Source organism: Peromyscus californicus, unplaced genomic scaffold, assembly GCF_007827085.1.
Source record: "Peromyscus californicus insignis strain IS unplaced genomic scaffold, ASM782708v3 Scaffold_17__1_contigs__length_78620276, whole genome shotgun sequence".
Classification (NCBI taxonomy): domain Eukaryota; kingdom Metazoa; phylum Chordata; class Mammalia; order Rodentia; family Cricetidae; genus Peromyscus; species Peromyscus californicus.
In genome coordinates, this window is record NW_026294469.1 from 46,841,393 (window position 1) to 46,866,869 (window position 25,477).

Genomic DNA, 25,477 nt, shown 5'->3' on the forward strand with positions numbered 1-25,477 from the left:
TCAATTCTGAAAAACATTGAAGATGCTTTACGTTTTGTAGTATCAAATATCCATTGAGCTGCTATCTAATTATTCATGTAAAATAAACAAATACACCATCTCCATATGCGAATTAGTTTTCATCTTTAATAAATGGAAAAATTATATGTACGTCAAAGAACCATTTAAAAATAAATTTCCTGGAACCAGAGAGATGGCTTAAGCAGTTAAGGGTACTTGCTGCTCTTGCAGAGGACCTGGGTTCAGTTCCCAGCACCCATCTGGTGGTTAACAACTGTCTGTAACTCCAGTTCTTGGGAGCGTCTGAAGCTCTCTTTTGGCCTCTATGGGCACTGAATGCACATGCTGCATTTAGTACACACAGACGATGCACATAAAATAAAATTAAATCAGTTTTACATTTTTTTATGATTTATTATCAGTTAAAATTTTATTTGTACACCTAGTTTATATTGCTATGTTCTCTTGGTCACATAAACATTTCTTGGGTGAAAAGCAGTGGATGAATCCCTGGCCAGAAGCACCCCAATTAACAGAGGAGGTCTTAGATCAAATGGCATATTCTCACACTAAAATGTCTTACAAAATTATTTGAAATTTCTTTAATCAAATACACCAGAAATCTCTTTATTTCCATCAGAGAATGTCTCATTGCTCATGTGTGTGTGTGTGTGTGTGTGTGTGTGTGTGTGTGTGTGTGTGTGTGTATACACAGCAGTACTAGTGAGGTCTTGCAGAATGAATGAATGCTCACTTTATTAAAATAATGTAGAGACCTTATAATTCTGAAACATAGTATTCTTAAGTAAAGAAATAGAAATAGTAACCAAATATTAAACACACAGGACACTTTAAAAACACACAAAAAGTCCCAAATTTGAATATCTACACGAAACACAAGCTATGTTGTAAATAGTGACACAGCCACTTCCACGTAAGAACACTGTGGAAGGAAGTTTCCTGACTTCTAACAAAGATACTTAGATAACCTCAGATGCAGTTTACATAAAAAGTGATGTAGACTTGAACTACACAAAATATAAAAAGTAACAAGAGTTACAAAAATGGCGCTATGTTGACGCTGTAAGAATGTGGACACTAGGTTTGGGTCTTTACTTTCTTCTGGCAAAAAAAGCACATGCTTCAGTTATATTTGTGACTACTTCATTTCCCATGTAGCTTCTGTTGGCAGGACAAAAAAAATCTTAAGAGTTCATGCTTCAATAAACCCAGACTCAAAATTCTATGATGAAGATGAATCTTAAACTGGCATCCACCAAACCCTGAACCACACGGCTCAACTGTCTGGGTTGGAGGACAGAGGCAGGTTGTACTAACATTCTTTGTCAGGCCCATTACTTTAGTCAATGGCTAGAGATCTCTCAGGGGCTGGTGATGAGCTTTGACTTTACATAATTTCTTTAAATCACAGAAATCTTAACTTTCATCTCTTTTAATTTAAAATACTGTTTTATTTCTATTCTATTTGAAAAATCTTAATGTATCCTGGCAATGTTTGCCTCCATGTTCATAAAGTTAAAAATCCTGATTTTTCTGGTAAATGTAGTTATATATGTTTGTCATGAACTCACAAATAAGCAATAGCAGAATGATTTTTAAAAGAAAAAATGGATTTTTTTTTGGTAATGAGATTATTAACAAGTATGAAATACTTGTACATATCAGGCCCTGTTATATCTGCTTTCTGAGAAGACTTTACCTCACTGACGAGGTAGGTGTGATTGTTACAAATAATGGGCACATATAGAAGCCTTCAGAAGTCAGTGTTAGATCCAAATATTGTGTGCAGTTAGTTATCAGTTACAATTCATAACCAGAGAAACAATAGGCATAAGCTATAGTAAGAAGATATAGATTCTAGAAGGAAGTGTACCTGAGTGAATAACAATGTTATCAATCACTTATGTGATGTCAATTTGGTGAAATAGTTAATGGAGAAAGCCTTAAAAAATAGATGCTCACTGAAGAGAGAGACTGGCACCATGGTGTGGTGGCATATGCCTATTCTTCCAGCACACAGAAGTTTTATAAGTTCAAGGTGAGATGGACAACACCACTTCTTAAACTAAAAACTCACCATGAGGTAGGAACATCAATCAGCACTTGTCTAGCATCTGTGATAGGCTGGGTTCGATCCTCAGTATAAAATTAAAATAAAATAGGATAGCAGAGATTTTTTATTATATTTTCCCATAATTTCAATAATTTTCTGGTAATGCTTGGCATTTTGTAAGTTCTCTTTATTGGACATATACTATTCTTTAAATCAGAAAACTAAGTAGTGAGGACCTGAGTTCAAACCCCCCAGAACTCCCATCAAAACAGGACATGGTGGTGTACTTTACTCACTGAACCAGGACCCAGCCTTTCTGGTCTTTAACAACATTAAGGTATTTCTCTTATAGATGCTCCCAAATCAGCAGAACATTGAGAGAAAAATGCAGCAACAAATACAGAGGAAAATAGAAAAGTCCCTAATGAAGAAACGGAACTTGTCTTCATTTTTTAAAAGGCGAAACCCCCAACCACGGGTGTTATTCAAACAGAGCCGAGATTATTCAAAAATACAGTCTGTGGGGGAATTAAGGAGAGAGTTTTGACAAAATACCTTTGAGAAGTGTCTTTGTCTCAATTCCCCATAGAAAGCATGTCTATTTTTATAAATTTTATCTATAACATTCATGTCTCTTCAGTTATTGTTATAATTTTAAAGTCTCCCTTCTTCTAAAATCAATTAGATGCTTTGAAAAATCATGCTCAATGACAATAGGCATGGCTTCTCTCCATCTCAGAAATGCTCAGACTCATCTACAATGATGTAGTAAAAAAAAAAAATGCCATTAAATAATGTTCATTCTCTTCCTTCCAGAATTATTCATGCTATTTCCAGTTTATCACCCACTCTAACCCAGGTGTTAGCTTCCCCCACCCCCCACCCCCACCCCCCCACCCCCACACAAAAGGGCACAGTTGTATTGGCAAAATGGTTGAGTGGATAAAAGCAATGACTGTACCTGCCTCCCCTGCTGCAGGACCCATGGTGGAGGGAGAGAACTGACTTCTGAGAATTGTCTGAGCACAAACACACTGTGGATTCTTTTTACACCCACCTCATCTACACTCCCCTCTATAATGGCACTGTCTTTTAGTCAGAGTGAGAACCACCTCCTCTTTCAATAGCCAATAATTGATAATTTCTAATAAATGCATGTCAGGTGGTCTAAATTACAGGCACCTAATCTATGCTTAGAGGCAGCTAAAAAAAAACACCCCAGTACCATTTCTGTGATGTCAGAGACTTTTAGCCTACATTCATGGGGTGAACATTTTGCTAAAATATATAAATATTAATTGGCATGTAAGAAAAATTCGTATACTTGATGAAACAAATCAAATGTAAATGTAAATACTTTTTAAATATAAAAAGTATCCATACCACAGTCAAGTTACACAATAAAATACATACAAAGCAAGCAAGGAAGATAACCTGGCCCACTGTGCTCTGGGTGAGCACTCTATGGCTTTACCGTCCTAAGCAGCACAGAGCTGGCAATACAGGATAAATAAAACCTGGGCACTGGCCTTCTAAAGTAGTACATGAAAAAATAAACTGAGACATTTAAAATATTAAGTGTTGTACAGTAAATGAGAAGAGAAGGTAGAGGCAGGCAGCTGCCTCTCAGCCTTCATGGAAACCTGGCGCTGGGAAATCCAGCAGGCAGTATCAAGTTCAAAGGCAGAAGAGTGAATGGGGAGAACAAAATCAGTTCCCTGTGGCTGGGATGGGGCATACTTTGGTGTTGTGGAATAATCCTTTTGTACACTGTGAAGATGTGTCACTCTGATTGGTTTAATAAAAAGCTGAATGGCCACTAGCTAGGCAGGATTTTCAGGGAAGAGAGGATGTTGGGAAGAGGAGGAGACACCAGGGAAGCAGAGCAAGCAGCATGGGCATTACAAGGTAAGGTAACCGAGTCACATAAAAGAACATTGATGGGGGCTGGAGAGATTGCTCAGAGGTTAAGCGCACTGGCTGCTCTTTCAGAGGTCATGAGTTCAATTCCCAGCAACCACATGGTGGCTCACAACCATCTGTAATGAGATCTGGTGTGTAAGCAGAACATTGTGTACATAATAAATAAATCTTTAAAAAAAAAGAACATAGATGAAAAGATATGGGTTAGTTTAAGTTATAAGAGCTAGTTAGAAACAAGCCTAAGCTAATGACCAAGCTTTCATAATTAATCATAAGTCTCCATGCCATGATTTGGGAGCTAGCTGGCGGGACAGAGAAAAACTCACTACACTTTGGTGTCAAGATGGTTAGGAAAACATTCAGGTAAGAAGGAAAAGGATTGAAAATGGTAACAGTAAACAATGACTGAGCACACTCTGTATGCTAAGTGCACACTTGACACACACTGTGCTGTCAATACTTCCTAACACCCCTGATGCTTACTATCCCCACAGTGAGGGCTGATGGGGTACACTCACTCACAAAGGCCTTCTCTGTCAAGTTCAGAAATGGCTATCATTTCTAAGGTGAGTATTTATGCAAATTTCTTAACTTGGAAGCATACAGACAAGGTGGTCTGATACTGGAACAGTAACTGTCAAAACAGTCTGGGGAAGGAAGAGTGCTGAATTCAGGCATCAGCGTGGCGCTGCTCACAAGGGCGAGCATTCCAGTGATGCTTCAAAGGTAGAATAGACAAGACTTAGTAACGTCTGTCTGGGATGTGGCGTGAGCATCCGGTGTTAGTGCGAGGATCTTGGTTTAGGTGACAGGATGATCCTGTCTCCCACTAGGGATATGCAGAGACACCGGAGCTCTAGGGAAAACCAGCAGGTGCAATGTAACGTGCCACACCAGAGTCTCAGCGGCGCGGTCAGACAACCTCGCCCCATTGTGCAATGCAGGTTGAGACTCAGTTAAAGTTGGAGACAAAGAGATTTCAGTGCAGTGGATAAAGAGGGCAACAGACACTATGCGAGACTGTGGACATTCAAGCGTGGAATAATGACACTAAAAAAAAAATAAAGAGATGCTTTGTTTAATTAGATGTCAGATAGGAAGCTGACAAATTAGAAAAATAATTTAAAGATAAATTTATATACACAGAAAAAAAATTACAGAAAGAAGACAGAAGCTTTGTTGACCTGGTCCCCAATAAAACAATCATTAAAACCTTACAGCCATTTTAAGTCTGTGAGTATTGTCCTACCAGCAACAAAGCAAACCAGTTAACATTTCTTCAAGAAAGTCTCTGAAATCTCAGTAATAGCAAGAGTCTGTGTCCCTGGAAGCCACACCCCCTTCCTTCTTTTGCTGTGCTGGCTTAGGGCCATGAAACTCTCCATAGAGGCAAGAACAGCAGGAAGGATAGATAGCCCTCCTCTCCAATCTCAGTCAAGGGCTGAGTCTTGTCTGGAGGGCAGGAAGGCAGGCTAAGACTATTTAGTGTCCTTGGCTAGGTGTCGCAGGGGCTCACTTACAGGGAGCAAGGTGAGGTAGCTGTGGCTTGTGGCTTCAGGTTTGTTGTTATTAATAAGACCTTTTAAGATTCCTGCTACAGACTGGTGAGCAGGTCTGGTAGACTGATGACTACTCCGGCAATCAGGCCAAGAACATTAGATAGAGCAGATACTGCTGGTGTACCAGCCTGAAGCTAAAGGGGAGAGGTTCCCAGGGAGGACTGGCAAGCTGAGAAGATGCAGACCACTGTCTCCAGCTCCAATCCTGAGGAACCGCTCAGAAATTTTGCCCACAAGAACTGACTATATTTGAAATCTCACATCGGTCATGTTAAGAAAGAACTATGACTGCTTTTGAAAATGGAGAGTTTTCAAAGTTTTCCTGAGTAAACTGGAGGATGCAGGTAGCTTTATGAGGTCAGTGGGTGAAACCACAGCCCAATTAGTTAGTTATCTAGAAGAACCACAGAAAAAAAATCTATCTATCTATCTACCTATCTATCTATATATCCCTAAGGTCCTCAAAGCCTGGACTCAAAAAAAAACTGCAAAGGGGCCTGAATTGAAATGGATCAGCTTGTGGAGCAATGTAGACCCTAAGACATCATAGAAAACAATGAAATGATTAGCGAGCCATTAGAGGAACCCCAGGGATGCTATGACATCAACAGAGGCAGACAGCTTAACAGAGATCTGGGGGGGGGGGGGGGGGGTCAAAGAAAGCCTTGCTAAAACCACTAGCACGCCAGGGCGACTGAGCATGCTCAGAACTTGTTCTCTGAGAAACAAAGGCAAAGCATTCAGCTACAGGGGAAAGTTAACTCATTTAATAACTAGTTCTCCAAAGTCACAGGATACAAAAATCAATGTATGAAAATCAATTATATTTCAAAAAAATTAGCAATAAATGATGAAAAATAGAATTAAGAAAAGAATTCCATTTACCTGGGAGAAAACACTAACCGAAGAAATGTCAACACTTATTATTCTGAAATTTACAAAACATTGTTGAGGTCTTCTTAAAAAGAAGATTAATTAGAAAAACATCTATTGGAAGGAACAAAGATCAACTTTAACAGTTTTCTTGACATAACTAGAATTACCTGGGGAGAGGTAACTTCAAATGAGGAATTGTGCCACCCCCCACATCAGATCAGCCTGTGAGTATGTCTACAGGGTATTATCTGGATTAATGATTGATGTAGGAGGGTCCGGTCCACTGCAGGCAGTGGTCAAAGGCTGTATAAGAAAGCAGGCTGAGTAAGCCAGTAAGAAGTGTTCCTCCATGGTCCCTACTTCAGCTTCTGCATTAATTTCTCTTGATGAAGGACTCTCATCTGTAAGATATAATAAACCCTTTCCTCCACAAGTTGCTTTTCAGTCATGCCTTTACCACAGCCATAAAGAAGCAAACTAGCTTGAACAAACCAAAGTAATTAACGATTATCAAACATCTTTTCAAAAATGTCTTCAACAAATGTGAGTCAGGTCAAGAAAGATGCTTTGAGCTATACATTCTGGCAAATGAATATTCAGAAGTGCCAAGACAACTTTCTGGAATACCAAATGCTAGTCTTAGGAAAATTTAGTATATGACACATGATCAGATCCACAGTCTTTGGAGATTTGTGGATCAAATTCCCCTGGATCACTATGATTTATCCTATCAGTTTCCTAGATCTGGTCTGGTAATCTCAATAAATCCAACCCCACATGAATAAAGACCAAGGCAGTGAGATCCAATAGTTTATTCTGAATTGCTAAATAGTATTCAAATAACTATGTTCCAGGTTTGCTTTAGTGACCTCCTAAGGTAGGAGCAATATACTCCCAGCTCTGGGAAGAGTGACTCATAAGATAGTCATCTGATTTCCCATCATCAAGCAGATCACTGGCATTGAAGTACCCCCTACAAGAAGGAACTGTCCTTTAGTTCAAGGTGACTTTGTGCTAGAGAATATTAAAGCCATATTTCAAGATCCACTGCAATCAGATTTTTAAAATAACACAGAAATCTCCACAGAGCTTCTAATGAAATGACTGGATGAACATGTTTTATAATTCTAGTAATTAAATAATATTGTAAAAATTAGATATCTGTATTACACAAAAAACTGACTTCTTTCTATTTGCCAAAGTGTACTATGGGAAGTAAATCCAAATCTAGAATCCTCAATCCCTACAGCCATGCTTCCTTCTCTGAGACCCATAGACCACTGTCCAGAGAAGAGACAGGGCACACACACACAGTAGTCGGAACACACAGGGCAAGGCATATTGGTCTTCTCTGGGGACTCCACAAATGCAATCCAATCTGGAGATCACCTTCTCAGAGTAGTCCCTACACAGCTCCACGGGGCCTAGAACTTAATAGAGGGTCTCGCTGGGGACAACTGCAAAATCTTATATATTCTCATGGTCACATTTAATATGCAAACAGGGAAAAAAAGAAAGAGAAAAACTGGGGATAAAAAAGGTCCAAATACCATAATAGCATCAGGGCATTAATTAGTGAATATTTAGTCTTTCCAGCAAGATGCCCTGAAGACCTTCATTTCTTCAGTTCCTTCAGAACTTTCTGATGAGCTAGTCCGGAGTCTCACTTAGTTCTGATGTGAGCTTTTTCCTTCAAGTGCCTAAACCATAGACTCCAAGTTATCTTTTTCTTTCTTTCTTTTTTTTTTTTTTAAGACTTTACATTCTACCTCCTTCACAAACATTCTTTACGTAACCAAATGAAATCCATCATGTTCCTCTGGCCTCATTCCAAATGTACTTACTTAGCTTTGCAAAATCATCAACAGCAAGAAGTACATCATTTTTTAAAAAAAATCATTAAAATGACAGTATTCAAAAAGAGGAGGTATATAAAAGATAACATGAGAAACAATAAGTATGTATTCCTTCATGCATCTTACTACAGTCCACACTGTCTTACTAAACCCTCCAAATCCCTCATAGAATTATTGGATAAAACACAGTTCAACTACAGCAAGATATGTGAGATGCTTGTCTCAAACAACTGAGATTATTCATTTAAAAATCTAGAGAAAGCTTTCCATTTTGTACACACAATTTTTAAAGTTTATCTGGCCTATTTCTAGTCTATATCATCGTACCCAAGCTGATGCATGAAGCCATCTAACTCTGGGCTCTTTTTTCTTTTGCTCCCAGCGGATGTGTGTGTATGTGCTTCTGAATGAGGTCATTAGGATTTAAAAATAGAAGACATGGAGAAATACTAGATAAAAGTAGACCACTTTCAAAACCCATTTTGCTGTATCAGAGGGAGGCACACAACTATTCTCATAATATAATTTGAAGATTTATAACTTGGTTCAACTTAGGCTTAAAAGTGAATATCATCCTAAATAGCTTCATTTGGGACTCTCTGCAAAAGAAAAGTAAGTATTGGATCCTGGAAAAAATTTTAAGAAATGATTTGTAAACTTTTTAGTTACCAAAAAAAAAAAAACCACTCTGAGGCATTTTAAAAGGACCACATGTAAGGTAGTATTTCACAATCAACGAACTATATAATGGGATTACTTTGGGGGCTTAGAACCACTGATGGTTAGGTATGCTTGGGTCCCACTGCTTATTTGACTGAATGCATGGGATGTCTGTGCCAGTATTTTAAAGCTCTGTGGTGTCTGTCTTCCTGGTATCACTGCAACTGAGCACTGAATCAGAACTTCCAGGGAGCTGGCATGGGAACATATGTTTTGGTCAAAATATCCAGGTCATTCTCATGACCAAGAAACAGCAAACACATCTTCATTTTCCAAACAACAATTTTACTTACAAGTTTAAGGAACACAATAAACTGTTAAATTCTGATTAAAGCCTCTACTGTAATGTTCAGAACTTAATTCTTTTCCTTTTGAGATGAAAATGGTCTTGTTCAAGACAGGAATGTGCCTTGTGTGCTATTTCTAAATCAGATGAAAACATGCAACTTGGCCCATATGGAAGAAGTTTGCATGCATTAAACTGTGACATTAAGTATGGTCATGGGAAACATGTGTAACCCACAGAAGATGAGGCACCCATGGAACTGGGGTTCCTGGTTCCATTAGATGTACCTAATGCATTGCCATAATCTTACTTGTAGATATCAGATATAGAAACACAAATTATATCCTATGAGAAGTACCTACCCTTGGCTTTCTATACGACTTTAGATAGATTTCCAAGTCAAAAATTTCCTGTGATGTCAATGCCTTAGAAAAAAACAGCAAATTGAAAACATATCACAGACTCTTCCCTTTCCCACAGAAACTATGAGCAACAACAACAACAACTCAACAGACGTCAAAATCAACAACCAAGCAAAGATTATCGCCAGTACCTAAAGAAGGAAACAGTCCCAGAGGGCATCACAACGACTGTCTAGGATTGACACGGAAGGGCTTTGTAAACCTTCCCCTGCAAATAATACAGGGGACGAGGGTAGATACTCAAAATCCTGAGAAAGTTCACTAATTCTCCATAGAGAGCTGTATTTGTCTAGTTTATGAACTAGAGAAAATGTGTAGGAGTAGAGGTCCTGCTACCAATATAGCATCTCATGGGAAGGAAAGGCCAAAGCCCCAGCCAGCCCCAGCCAGCCCCAGCCAGCCCCAGCCAGCCCCAGCCAGCCCCAGCCAGCCCCAGCCAGCCCCAGCCAGTGTGATCGCTACCAGATGGGAGGAAGTTATGGAAGATGTAATGCTTATTGCCACATAGGGCCAATTATCTCCAGCGTTAAACAGAAGAGAATAAATGAGGAATGTGAGGGTGACAGAGTCTGGGGGGGGGGGGGGCAGGAGACTGGGTGAAGCCCTTTACAACGACATGGGGAGAAAGGACCAGTTGTGGAAAGGGCTGGAGGAATTCTGAAACCAAGCAGAGTCTCCTCACAGCCAAGGATGCTACCAGGCATTACACCTGAAATGGGGGTGGGCAGGCACTACTGGAAGAATGTCTTCGAAAAGACAAAGACAGTGTGATCTGGACATGGGGGATGCGGAGGATACAGAGTACAGAGCTCAAATCCTTCCTCCAAACTACCAAAGCCCAGCTGAGGTCCTCTTCTGCCCCCGAGGGCTCAGATCACCGAGAACCTGAAACACCTGGGCCTCCAACCGGAGCTACAAAATGGAAATAATGTTCAGGTGATGTTTAAATGGAGATGAGAAAACTTACCTCCTTTGTCTAATTACTGCAAATAGAAACTCTGGACAGGGTTTCCTGTTTTGTAGGGAGAGGGATCAAGGACAGGGCTGGAAGTATGCAGCATATTATAATTCTCTTTATTGACCCTGAGGCACAGAGTAGGCTAAGAGAGCAAGACTGTTCCATTACTGGGAGGAAAGCAAGTAACCAGGAAACAAAACCTAAAGCGGACAGGAGCTCTTTGCACTCCAGAGGTCTCTGTCAAGAACTACTTAAGGAAATGAGTTGAAGATCTGGAGAGACAGCTCAGCAGTTAAGACCCTTTGCAGAGGACCTGGGTTTGGTTCTCAGCACCCACATGGCGTCTCATAAACATCCCTAACTGGCGTTTCAGGGATCTGATGTCTTCTTTTGACCTCTGCTGGCATCAGGCATGCAGGCACAGATAAGTACATGCAGGTAAAACACTCATACACAGAAAATAAAATTAAAAAATAAAAAAAAGACTTAAAAAAGAAAATGAATTGATTAATAAAAGAGTGCTGTCTAGGTGACAAAGCTTAAAAGCAAAATAGAAAAACTTCAAAGTTAAAGAAAGTGAAGACAAAAAGCAGATTACAAAACCGTTAACTGATGTAAAGAACAGACAGGCTTTTTTTTAAAGACTTACTGAAAAGATTTAAACAATTATAAAGCAGATAACAGATTAAGTTTATTGATAAAAATCAATTTAACTGAAGTGGAGGACCTAAAGCTGAGCTCAAAGATAAAATCTCCATACGTTTCCAGACAGATGTTGTTCCAGATCAGCGGATCATTAAAAGTAGTGCAATAAAGAAGAGATATTATACATCATTAAAAAGCCAAAATAGGGCTGGAAAGATGGCTTAGAGGTTAAGAGCAGTGGCTGCTCTTCCAAAGGTCCTGAGTTCAATTCCCAGCAACCACATGTGGCTCACAACCATCTATAATGAGATCTGATGTGAAGGTACACATGCAGGCAGAACACTGTATATATAATAAATAAATAAATCTTTTTTAAAAAGCCAAAATATTCAGTCTTGAGGAAAAAATAGGACATTAAAAAAAATAAGGCTAGATACAGACTTCCTCATGACAGTCACTGACAGAAAGCACTTGTACTATGCCCATAGAAATGAGTGAGAAATGTGTCAACTTCCAAAATTAAACACATACCACTTGGAACTCAAACATGAGACAATAGGTCCACACTCTCCACAATGAGAAAGTGCTCATCTCGAAGAAGCTACTCCATAATAAAATATAATTGGCCAACCACATACTGAAAAAAGGAACACCGCAATTATCTTTCAGTTCAACAGTCAAATTCTCCTTCAAAAGATTCAAGAATTACAAAGAAAAGTTATTTATTCTCATGGTTAATAATATAAGTATTGGATCCCCGGTAATAGGGTATTCTCCGCGGATGTAATAAGGCAAACCCAGCCGAATTAGTAAGACCCGGTTTAACAAACAGAGCAAAGCAACCACCATATAACTCTCTGAAAGGCCAAAGAGAAATCTGCAAGGCAAGTCTAGTGACCAGGTCTTAAATACCCTGTAGGAATGGTTTTGAGCAGCCCTGGGGGAGGAACTGGCCCATGGCGGGTTTTCTGAGAGGCAGGGTCTGGAATGGGAGGTGTGAGACCAGAGCAGAGATTCCCAACTGTTAAGTGTTCTAAGGCTATTTAATATTTTTCTTTGGTCTGAAATCTCTCTTTAACACTACAGTGGTGATGTTTTCATCTTTTGTGTCTTAAAATTGATTTATTTCATTTCCCTTTTGAAAGATATTTTCTAAGTCTACACGGGTTTGTGTTTAATGGCAAGGCTATGACCATCTTCTCACTTGCACTCTCTCCAAGCAGACACTCTCTGGCATCAGCATCCTTACCTCATTCCTCGGTTTAAAAATGCATCTCTTTCCCCTCTGGCTGCTAGAGAGATTTTCTCAATATCCTTGGATTTTTAGAAATGTGATTATGATGTTCCTTGATATTTTTAAATGTTTCCTAGGGTTCATTGGTGTTCTTGGTCTTGTCAGTTTACAACATTAAAAAAGTTTGGAAATTTTCAACTATTATTTTTCTTTTATTGAGTCCTCGGACAACTCTAATTGTATATACTTCATTTTCTAGGATTTGGCACAAAGATCAATATTTTATCCTTATATTTGATGGCCTCAGTCTCTGTAATTCATTTTAATATTTTCTCTTGATGTGTCTTCAGCTTCACTAATATTTTCATCTACAATACCTAATTTCCTATGAATCTTATCCATATAGTTCATGACTAAATCTTCTGTTTGATTTACACACTGCTGTGGTAGAATAAATGTTGAAGAATATCATTTTTAGGTGTGTCTTTTCTTTATGCTGCATTTGTTTAACTCTGTGGAGCTGTGTTGCTGTGCCTGTCTAAAACACCTGATGGTCTAATAAAGAGCTGAACAGCCAATAGCGAGTCAGAAAAGAGGATAGGCAGGGCTGGCAGGCAGAGAGCGTATATAAAAGGAGAAATCTGGGAGAAAAAAAAGGAAGAAACCAGAGAAGGAGGAGGACATCAGGGGCCAGCCACCCAGCTACACAGCCAGCAATGGAGTAAGAAAGAAAGGTATACAAAAATAGAGAAAGGTAAAAGCTCAGAGGCAAAAGACAGATAGGTTAATTTAAAATTAAGAAAAGCTGGCAAGAAACAAGCCAAGCTAAGGCCAGGCATTCGTAATTAAGAATAAGACTCCATGTGTGATTTATTTGGGAGTTGGGTGGTGGGTCCCTCCAGAAGAGCAAAAACAAACAACATACTGCTAATATTTTCTCTAGCTTTAAGGACAAACAAAATACCCCCAAAGCAATCTTTACACTGTCCAGTCTACAACTCTAGCATTTGTTATCAGTTCTAGGGGATTCTGATTTCATCATGATCATCCCCTATTACTTCCTCACAGGAAACTTTTAGTAGTTAGTAACTTAATAGATACCATGTATTGTCAGCAATTTTCTGACTATTTGGAACTTTGGTAATCACATAAATAATTCTGAATTTAGAAATGGATATTTGATCCTCTTAAGTATTTACCTTTCAGAGTCACCAGCCAGGACCAGAATAAAATTTGTTCTATGGCTAACTACTCCCTTTTATTTCTTAATACTCTGTTCCTTAAATACTTTCCTGAGTATTAAAATCAATACCTCAAGCTGGGCAGTGGTGCCTTTAATTCCAGCACTTGGGAGGCAGAAGCAGGCGGATCTCTATGAGTTCCAGGCCAGCCTGGTCTACAAAGCGAGTTCCAGGACAGACTCCAAAGCTACACAGAGAAACCCTATATCAAAAAAAAAAAAAATCAATACCTCAGAAACTATGTGACTTTACATCTTATACTGAGGGAAGAGAACATTCTCAGACGTGTGCTCAGAATATTATTCATTTTGATGCTCTTGGGTTGTTCCTTCTCCAGCCTTAGGGTGACTGCTCCTCTCATGACCTCATGTTTTACAGAGAGCGTGAATGATGTGATCATGTATGTACATCCCAAGTCTTTATATATATGCAACTCCTCTCTAGTGTTCTGTCCTAAGAATTCTAGCCATCATGGTCTCCTGGAATCTCAGCTGCATTACCTCACCTTAGGGAGTCTATGAGGCTGGGCCTGTGTTCTTTCTGACTGTAATACAGTATGATAAACCCCAGCAGTTAACTGGGAAACTCAGATGGCTCATACCGTTCATTCATTTTTCTTTCTCTCACCTCATGGCAGGGAGAAGAACAAGGCTGCTCACCTCATGACATGGAGGAAGAAGAGAAAAAGCCCCTCCTCCAAAAGCCATTAAGGTCATGAATCCACCAATGGATTCTCCTGATGGAAGTTGAAGACCTCACAATCCCAGTCTTCAGCACATAGAAGACCTATTGAACAGAGCTCCACTGAGGACAAAGACATTATGAGTTTTTAGGGACATTTATAAGTCAAACCATAAAACTTGGTGTCCAATATTTTTGAAAATTGTTGTCTTAAATATTTTACTTTTTCCTGTGTTTTCAGTCAAGAGGGTCAATATGGCCTCTGTTTATCCTGGTTGAAATCAAAGTCTTAATTTTGTTTTAAGATGATGAATTCTGAACATTTCAAGTCAGTACAAAAACAAACTTTGAGTATATGAGTTCAGAGGTATAATCTGAAATTTATATGCAAAAAATAAATTCATTTATGCCAGAGAGCAAAATAATTAAATGCTAGCCCACCACTGGCTTCATGTGAGTTTTCATTCATTACAGTAAGACATCCCTGTTACCCTTATACAAACTGACTGGTAGGCACCATGCATTTCTTGGGAGATGGCATATGTGCTTCATCTGAAGGTGTGATTAAGCATATGCATTCTGAGGCTATGCCTCCTATGTTCAAATCCTCCTTTATTTTCACCTACTAGCTTGTTGGATTTGATTAAATTACCTTGTTTCACTATGCACCACTTTTTGTTTGGTTGGTTTTTTTATAAGAAAAAATTTAAAAATACTATCTTTGGGCCTGAGGAGATGACACAGTGTGTAGGTACAGTGATCGCTACCCAAGAATAATGACAGGAGTTCAGGTCCATATCATCCACATAAAAGCTACATGTAGTGGTACATGTATGTAAACCCCATGCTAGAGCAGAAACAAGGAGATCCAGGCAGTCTAGCCAATATGTGAGCTCCAAATTCAGTGGGAGACCGTGTTTCCAAATCTAAGGTGGAAGAGTGTTGGGAGACGACATCCAGCATCAACCTCAGGCTTCTATAACATACACTCAAAGGTGAGCACACCCCCAGACCCCCCATAATTAAATTTTTTAATTAAATTAAGATGCTTTCTTCATATTATTACAGTGAAGTACTTTAAAGTACCTATCAAAGCAAATGTTCAATAAGTATCATTTCTGAATATGACATGCTTTTCTACTTAATATTTATGCTAACAGTCTAACATAGGCACACATACATCCTACTTCAGTGAGTGTATTATATAAACTTAATACTGGATTGCTACACTCCGACTGATATATGTGCATCCTCCTAACTCTTTTTGCTGCCTCTCACTTCCCAGCCTACATTCTGTCTTGTCACCCAGACTGACCTTTGTGGAGAACTACTTTCAAGTCCAGAAGTCACTCAAAGCACTTCCCCCCAATGCAGACCGAAAGAAGAACAGCCTTCTGCTTGTGGCTTTCCAGACGCTGTACATTCAGATCCAAGATTTTTTCTTTCTTCCAGCCTTGTGCTGTCTTTCACTGACTGTGTACTATGGCCACTGAAGATAAATGAGGGCCCGAGGACATTTACAGACCCTTCCTAAGCACTTCTTGTCTGGTTTCTTCCGTTTGGAACCCCACAGGCTCACAGTGCAGCTGTACTGTGCCGTATGAAACCCAAAGAGCACAAGGTCAAGTGGAGAGGAAAATCCTCCGCTGTTGAGAGACTCACAGCCAAGTAAATATGCACACACAACACAAGAATAAGTGCAGTTACTCTACAGAACTTGGACAAACGGCCGATACAGTGAAAGGGGTATATGTCTAATTGTCCCAGACAAAGAAGTGCAGAAGTGACGGCTTTGCAGATTAATGGTCTGAACTGTCCAAAGACCTCTCTTGAGAAAATCTTAGAACCATATTTTATGCATAGGGAACAGACAAACTTTAAAGGGGTCAAATAAAAAAAAACACTAAAAATAATTATGATATTTGGGGTCAAAACATGTCAAAACAGGACATACAGGGTCTGATCATTCAACGATGTAACAAGCAAGTTGGTGAGAACGCCACAGAAGATTTTTGTTTTGTTGTTTTTCGAGACAGGGTTTCTCCGAGTAGTTTTGGTTTGGTGCCTGTCCCGGATCTTGCTCTGTAGCCCAGGCTGGCCTCGAGCTCAGAGATCCGCCTGGCTCTGCCTCCTGAGTGCTGAGATTAAAGGCATGTGCCACCACCGCCATCCAGCACTACAGAAGATTTTCTAGTCAACCTTATATTGTCACAAAATGACAGTGAGGAAACCGGTTCATGTCACCTGAACCAGAGCAAGAAGCGAGTGCCAAGAATCCTAAATCACCCCCCCCCACACACACCCATCAAGAACAGTTCCAAGTGGGCATATCCTTAACCTGGTTTCATGGGTTTTTCTTTTTATAGCTATAGCACCCTTTCTGTGCCAGACACTGGCTAGAAACTTCCTCAATCAATTCTCTTCTCATTAAGATGAGATGCTTTCAAAAGTTCCCATTTATTCCAAGTTCCCCTAGAGTAAAAGTAGCATTAAACTTCACCTCCATAACTTGGTTCTCCCATTTGAAAGTTAAGTTTGATTAAGTAACTGCCACACAGGTCTTTTTGATAATCTGGAGTCATTAAAACTATCAATACCATCATCTATGGGATGCCGGGCATTACACGATTGTCATTTAATTATCACAGACACTCCCTGCCTGTGTAGCAGCAGATGTCAGAGAGGGCATGCAATGCCACCCCAGGGTAATATTAACCTTTGAATTTTTACTCCAGCCAGCCTTCCTAAAACATAATAAATAATAGTGGATGTCGGCTGTGTAGCAGGCTCACGGATCACGCGTCAGGTTCTACTATTTTTAATCATCCCGATAACTCTCTGACTAAACTACAAGGCTACATCCACTTCTAGAAACAGGTATTATTTGTTTTGGATATTTGGGTAAAAACTGTATTTGTTATATAACACGCACCCATCTCTACACAGATGTATTCAATTCCTTTCAACGAACTCCTACATAGCAATATTTTATTACAATTAAGTTTTATGAGTTTATATATGATATGGCAGCTTTGCATAGCTTCCAGACCTGGTAATTTCTAATGTCATCTGATCTGATGTTGAAGTAGGTAAATAACTTATTCAGTGGATGTAAACAGAGAGGCTTAAGGACAAAGAGATAAAAGTCGGGGTCTTTTCTAAATGAACCTTTTCAGGAAATGATTTTCTCCCAAACCCAAGTCTTCCCTTGATGGACCTCGTCTTCTTAATGGCATTCAAGATAAAGATGTCATCTGAGCTAGTGCCAAGACATAAAGTTCTCACAGATCTGGTATTTCTCTGATGCCCATTTAAGGCTAAGTTTAGCTTAGAGGGTGCAAGGTTATAAAATGGTCTCTTAATGACCTTACCAGAACAGAAATGCGTGTGGGTGCACTGGTGAGATGCGTCTGCTCACTGACTCATAAGCATATGTGGGTTTAACATTTATATTCGATAATATGTCGTCTTTACAATTTCCATTCTACTAAATCTTCAATGTGAAAGGAAAGGGTAATGCACTTCTGAAAAAATAAAAAGCTGGCTTACTTCACTACAATAATCATAATTGGTTGTGGAACTTAAATAGTGTTATAATAAGATGAGCCATAATATCATTTATAATATCAACGTAGGGGGTAGTCTGATGGCATTTTACATTACATTTGCATTGCAGACAAGGGAACTGTTCTAATTCCCTACAGTTGAGAAGTATCTCTGGGCTCATTACTTCTTTCCATTCCTATTATGGAATCTACCATAGGCACTGTATCTTCGTGTTTAGAGAGGATTTCCAGTTCTGGTCCTTATATACACAGCTAGCTTCTTGTGAATAGGATATACAGTATTTCTTCACAACTAGATTTCCAAGTACTCAATAGTTGTTAAGTTCTTAACAAATATTTGAGTGAGTAAAGGCTAAACATCCTAAATAAATGTAATTTAGTTGCAGTCACATATTCTAATTTATGGCTGAAAAGGTAAAAAGGAATAAATACCAAAAGCATGAGAAAAATACACATTTATAATATTTTAGAATAATAAAGGATTTTCCAAACACACTAAACAAGGAACCAACCACAATAAAGCTTTTCCATGGAAAAGAGCAGAATGCATCCAAGTCTCTGTTGTTTCGTCAAATGACAGAAGACAGTCTGCCCAGACACCTATAATGGAGGGACTAAGGCTGGGGTCTTGAGTTGGACTGCAATCTTGTGTCCTCTGATTTTCATAGTCTCAGTGCTACAGGCTGGACCTGGGCCAAGCTTCCTCATCCGTGAGAATGTATGAAGTGCAGCCATAACAGCTCACGGCACGTTCAACAGTGCCAGAGGAGAAGAGCAGCATTAGAGTGCTTCAAATTACAGAGGAGTAAATTCTAGTAAGAATGGAAAAGTCTTATTCTTTGAAAATACTTTGTACACAATAGGAATAAGAGACTCAATTTATTTAGTCTTATTTAGCCTTGAGCTTAGGAATTATGAATAACTGAAATTTCTCCTTTTATCTCATATTGTTTTCTAAATTATTTTATATTATATACATATTACTATTAATTAAAAATATAATAAAGTACAGTTTAAATAAAAATATTGCATAGACATTTCTTGAAAGTATCAGATCTATTGCCCACAGATGTCTGTAGGGTACCAGTTTATTCCTTCCACCACATATTTGATATTTCTGCTCATATTATTTAGTCTCTGTGTTACTAAAATACTGTAGAAACCCACCATGCATCCATTATAATACATTCCAAGTCTTGGAAATCAACACAGGTTAACAAGTGTATGAGTTCTTTACAACTTGGGTTTTGTCTATGTAACTCCCCAAATCCAAAGAAACTCCAAGACGGCTCTCTTCTTGTTTTTGAGAATACAGACAAGGTCCAAGTGCTTTTGTGACTATCACTATTACCTTATCTCCTGACATGTGAGGGACTGAACAAACATGCAGACAAGTCAAACCTCTTTAATAGGACTTGAAGTTGAGCCGGGCGGCGGCATGCCTTTAATCCCAGCACTCGGGAGGCAGAGCCAGGTGGATCTCTGTGAGTTCGAGGCCAGCCTGGTCTACAGAGCGAGATCCAGGACAGGCACCAAAACTACACAGAAAAACCCTGTCTTGAAAAACCAAAAAAAAAAAAAAAATAAAATAAAGAAAGAAAGAAAAGAAAAGACAAGACTTGAAGTTACAATCATGCTTGTCTACTCTAGTGGTGACTGTGTTAAATGTGTTGAAGAAGGTGCTGCTGTCACATTCATACCGAACCAGATAATATGGGATATGTACACATATTTTTGTTTGTTTGTTTCTTAAGACAAGGTCTCTCTGCATAGCCCTGGCTGTCATAGAGCTCGTTTTATGGACCAGGGTGGCCTCTAACTCAGAGATCTGCCTGCCTCTGCCTTCCAAGGGCTGGGATTAAAGACATGCGGCACCACCATCCGGCTGTGTGTGCATACTTTAAATGTGCAGGTTAGGTAAGACAGAAACAGTGTAGTATTCATGGTCATTCAGGACATTGACAATGAAAGCCCTGCAGAGAGACAGGAGTGAGAGCCTTGTGGCTCCAGGGCTCCAGGAAATACCAGAGTACTCTGCCTCAGCATCCTTTCGGATAATGAGTTCACACATCTATCTCTACAACTGTATGATTTTATGAGAACTGCCCAAACACAGAACTGATTCTACATCATTTTCCCTAAAGACATGAAAGCTTTGCTATTACACCCAGTACCGCTAGCAACTTGGTCTCACAATCCTGTGTCTTTGCAAATGAATACCTTAGAAGGATTTTTCTTGAAAACACTGATAGGTTCAAAAAGCAATCCTGTAGTCCTTCTTTTTAAAAAGCACCTTGTTTTGGTAGTTTGGAGAAGGCTTAAATTTTAAAGACAATGTCATTAGGTATCAGGGTATTTGAAGTTTTATAGAATTAAATGCCTTTCTAAGAAAAACATTTTTTTACATGACAAAAATAATCTGTAGTCACAGTTTATGTGTAACTAAAAGGGTGGAGCATATATTTTTACCAGATGCTCTTCAGAGAAAATTTAATCATTAAATAAGCATTCACTGAAGTCAAAGAAATTTTGAAAAGAGACTGTGGGCAGACCACATCAGGAATCAAACAATCATTTTAGTGTGTCTAAACATCCTTTATGTAGACTCACTTATTTCCTCTCTGCCTCCTTAAAATTTCTGTTGATGAGTAATAAGCTGCTTTCCGTATGGGGGACACTGAGACCTGCCACATAATGCTCAGGTCTGTTTCTGCTTTTTCTCAGGTGCATGGGAAGTAAAATTTTTTTTCATCTATTTCGTGGAAGAAGCAAAAATAATTGAATACTTTTATGTGCTTTAGACCCAGCTGAGCTGTCTGAGTTTTACAGTCAGCATGTGACCACAAGGCCTCTCTCTTTCTGCTAACTATAAAAGGTCATTGTGTGTATCATAAAGACGAGCGACTCCAGAGTTTCAGCTTACAGCTCCAAGACTCAAGTTAAATAGCTTAATCATGCCAGTCATTAGCTACCTTCGGTCTTTGCCTGAATCCAGAGAGCAGTCTGCCAGAACCCGGAGAGCTGCAAAAGCAGGCCTGCTCTATGCGACCCCTGAGCCCAGGAGGCTAGTTTAAAGGAAAATTATATGTATTCTACATTAAGGAGGGGAAATGCCCTTGACTTTATGAAACTCTTTTTTTCCTTATATAATAAGGAACATGTATTCTGAAATCAGTAATTGAGTAAAAACATCAACTTTAACTATAACCAGGCAAATTAGCCTATTTACTCAACATAAATGGGTCACTCCTCTTGTATATAGTAGTTACAATAGTTGTTAAGAGAGATTATGAACTCTAATCTTATAAAAATTATTATGTACATGTAAAAATTCTACTGAAAAAAATGCGACCTTGAAATGCTAAAGTTCACGGTGGCAATTTAGGAGTGTAAATCCCTCACTGCTTGCTTGAAAGAAATGAAGCTCTTGTACTTTCATTACTGAAGAGCGGTAATGAAAAACAATTTTCAGCAAGTTTTTAAGGTCAATTCATTAACTGATGAATTTTATAATTTCTTCTGAAAACATGCTACTGTACATGTAAAATGTACATAACTCTACTGGAGTCCCGTCCAGTGAATGAGTAACTGTTGGAGAATAGTGATGTAATGCCTGGAAGCCTGGCCTGAAAGGACACAACCAACTTTGTGCTACTCAGGAACTAACTTTGAAATCTGCTTTGATGAAAGAGCTGTGGAATTTATGCGAACGACAGAAAACAGTGAGCTGCTTTTCCATTGGTCCTGATTGTGTCTGCATTTTTTAAGTTTATCGTCTATTCTAGGGTCTTTAAAACACATCGTTTAGGAAGTCTGTATTATTTCATTCCGATCAATTTGTGCTAACATTTCACAATTCATTTTCCTTTTCCCAATAAGAACATCTGGTAAAAGCTTTAAAATTCATCCTAAGACTAATGATAAACTCTGTCATCTGTGGAATGTACTTTAGTCCCAAGAAGTCTCTATTACATTAGGAATAGCATAAATATCTCAATGTGCGTACACACAGACATATGTTAAAAGTTGGCATACGTCTAACTTCTCATACTTCACCATTCTTATTCTCAAGGCTTACCCTGAAAACCAATATGACATTTTTGTGAGGACAATGAGTTTAGGTTTTAGGTTTTTTTTTGGGGGGGGTTGTTTTGTTGTTGTTTTGAGACAGGGTTTCTTTGTGTAGCTTTGGGGCCTATCCTGGAACTCACTCTGTAGCCTAGGCTAGCCTGGAACTCACAGAGATCCGCCTGCCTCTGCCTCCTGAGTGCTGGGATTAAAGATATGCACCACCACACCTGGTGAGTTTAGGTTTTGAAGTACAGGTCATCTTCACAATTCCAAGAATTCTTTGCATATATACTTGTAATATTTCATTGATATTAGCTCCATAGACTTTAGTTTCCCAATAAAGTGCTATGTAACTTTAGATACCACCACAAGCCCAGGGAAAATAACTTGAAGATGTACATAACCATGGGATAATGTAATGTTACTTTTAATCTAAACTTACATTTACTCTCTTGGCTCGGTACTAAGTAGTTATTTATTACATTTGATGAGGTTTAACTTCCTTGGTGGACTGTGGCCACACTTGGTATCAGGCTCTAAGGCTAAGTTGCGAAAGCATCAATGCTGGCTGTTCTCAGTAGCTAATAGGAAACAGGTTTAATTGCTATTGGAATCATTGTGAGCTGTTTTCAGGTCTGCTTTAATGACTGTTTATAGAGGCACAGTGGTCAGCGCAGGATGCTTGCTTAAAGCAGCCATTCCTTCAACCCTTTTTTGTCTTGCCCAAGGGAAGTTCTGCTGGGTTCCAATACCCAGCCATCTTTTGCATGTGGCTTTGGGAAGGTTTACCTCATACCATGCTGCAGGAACGGGTACTGAATCCAGAGCCAACATCATAATGCTATCCTCTGTCATGGACTATTGTGCAGAACTCAAGCTTAATCCCACCAGTATGAAATATCTCTGAAGACTATAACTGACCAAGAAACAGTTAAAGAGAGGCTTCTCTCTATAGATGGAACAAGGATGTATGTTGCCTTAGTAATGATGACAGTCCTCATGCAATCACAAAACAAACAAAACAATAATAAAACACCCCAAAACCCACCAGAGTAAGACCAAACTAAAGCACACATGAGTACAGAGCCAAGAGGAATGGAGTAAGACACTGAAAGCCTTGATCACATCTGAGACGAAGCCCAGTAGTTCTGGACTTATGTCACGGAATGTAGTGTGTGTCTTTATTGTTATAGCAATTTGTGTCAAATTTTGTGGGGTTCAGCTAGGGACATATTGCCATTAATTTTTTTTACAGCAGAGGGGGTACTCCCAATAGTGTCTAGAAAATAAATGAAGTACATGATGAGAATCTGCCAGGAGTCAGTCAGTCAGCATCACCCTGAAGCTATTGCTTCTGAAGTGGCTTCTCAGACTCAGATCAATGTAATGAAAATCACTGAATGCTTCTGGTTCTGATAGGGCTGCCCCAAATTTTATAATTCTAACCCCTGGCACATAAAAAAAATACAGTTCATTAAAATAACTACCATAGAATGGTTAAAAAGCATGCATACATCCTTGTGGCATTACAGAATAGACTTTGCAAACAGAAGTTCCCCAGTCTCTTTTCCCCTCTTACCTCTCTCACACTGTGGCCCCGTGAATCCATAGACACAAGCACAGCGGTTGGGGCCGATGCAACGCCCACCATTCTGGCATCCATTTTCACAGACAGCTGCAGACGAAACATTAAGAAACAGCTCATTAAACAGCACGTCTCCAAGCACAGCAAAATCCTGAAATGATGTGGTCAAGAAAACATTTTATATCCAACTGCTGCTCTAAAATGGGAGCAAATGAGTCTGCTGGGTCACTATGTCAGAGATGCTTCAACAATTCATAGATCTTATTATTAATTAAACATTTATTATTAAGTTTTTTTTTTCTTTATCAGGTTCATGAGGACTGGCTGGGTCTGATGCCCACAAAAGTCAGAAGATCACTATTCAATATTCTATTACCTGTCCCTCTGGGACATCAGAGGCAAAACACATTGATGTGCCCTCCAAGTGAGGTATGTATCAAAAAATAGGAAGTTCAATAAGTAGACAGAAGTAGGCTGAAGGTGCAGGCACTTGGCTATTTCCTTGCCCATCATCTTTGTCCAGAGAGCATGGGGTGATTTCTGCTCTGCCAGTCATAGCAAGAGGACACATACTTGCATAGAAAAGATTTTCTCCATCCTAAAGCATCACGTGGGTCAATGACCTCAGGGTTACTATTACAGTCACACTTTGATACTATGTGCTATATAAACCTCAGGGTTAGCTGTTGCAGTCACACTTTGATACTATGTGCTATATGAACCTCAGGGTTACTGTTACAGTCACACTTTGATACTATGTTCTATATGATCCTCAGGGTTAGCTGTTGCAGTCACACATTGATACTATGTGCTACATGAACCTCAGGGTTAGCTGTTGCAGTCACATTTTGCTCAACAGCATGATGCAATATGGCTCTGGAGGAGTGTGTCTTTCTAGGAGGCACGTCTTCTATGTCCTTACCCATCACACGGTATGTTTCTAAGTAGCACTTCTGACCCACCATTGCCTTGAAACATGGGGCAGGCAAAAAAAAAAGTTAGAGGAGTCAATACAAAGGACAGGACAAGCAGAAGGAAGCCCATGAGGGTTGCAAGACAGACGGGGGTGGACAGAAATGTCAAAGAGAACAGGAACTTCCCAGAGATCTCTAAGGAGTGTGGAATTCTTGGAATCCATTGCCAGGATTGGAAAGCTCAATCATAAACCGTTAGCTAGATTTGGATCTAGGATTTCCCAACTGACCAACACATATATTTTGCGGAAGGAAACCCTAATTGAATGTGATTAACGAAAATGTAAGGAATCTTCTTTCAATGGTATCAAGTGGAAGGAAATTGGAATGAAAGCCACTTTCCCAGCCACATCTTGTTACTGTACCAGCCTTTGGAAAAGACACAGATGGGCTGGGGAGTTGGCTCAGCCAGGAATGGACTTGCACGCAAGTATGAGGGCCAGAGTTTGGACTTCAGTATCCATACAAAAAGTTTGGTGCCCCTGTAATCCTAGCATGAGGGAGATGGAGACAGGCAGATTCCTGGAGCTCCCTGGCCAGCCAGCCTACCTGAATGGTAGCTCCAGCTTCAGTGAGACGTCCCCCACCCCCAATAAATAAAATGAACTACTGAGAAAGGCATCTGATCATCTCCATCCTCCAAATGCATGTATATCTGCAACACTCCCCTGACAGACAAAGACACAAATGGAAAGAATCTGTCTGCCCCTGACTGGATGCTATAAGCAGAAGGAGGCTGCTTCTCTTGAGTTTCCTAAACCCAGACAAGGAGACAGTACTGATGAAGGTTCAGCTCCTCCTTCAGA

The 25,477-nt window shown here is 39.4% G+C and overlaps 1 protein-coding gene across 1 annotated transcript in view; it reads right to left on the reverse strand.

The window, feature by feature from the left end:
- The window catches only part of Fbn2 (fibrillin 2), a 216,978-nt gene that overhangs the window by 178,641 nt on the left and 12,860 nt on the right, over window positions 1-25,477 (reverse strand). The window contains exon 5 of the mRNA XM_052742225.1: window positions 23,692-23,787. Within this exon, the coding sequence (XP_052598185.1) occupies window positions 23,692-23,787 (96 nt within the window). The remainder of the gene's footprint in view (window positions 1-23,691; window positions 23,788-25,477) is intronic.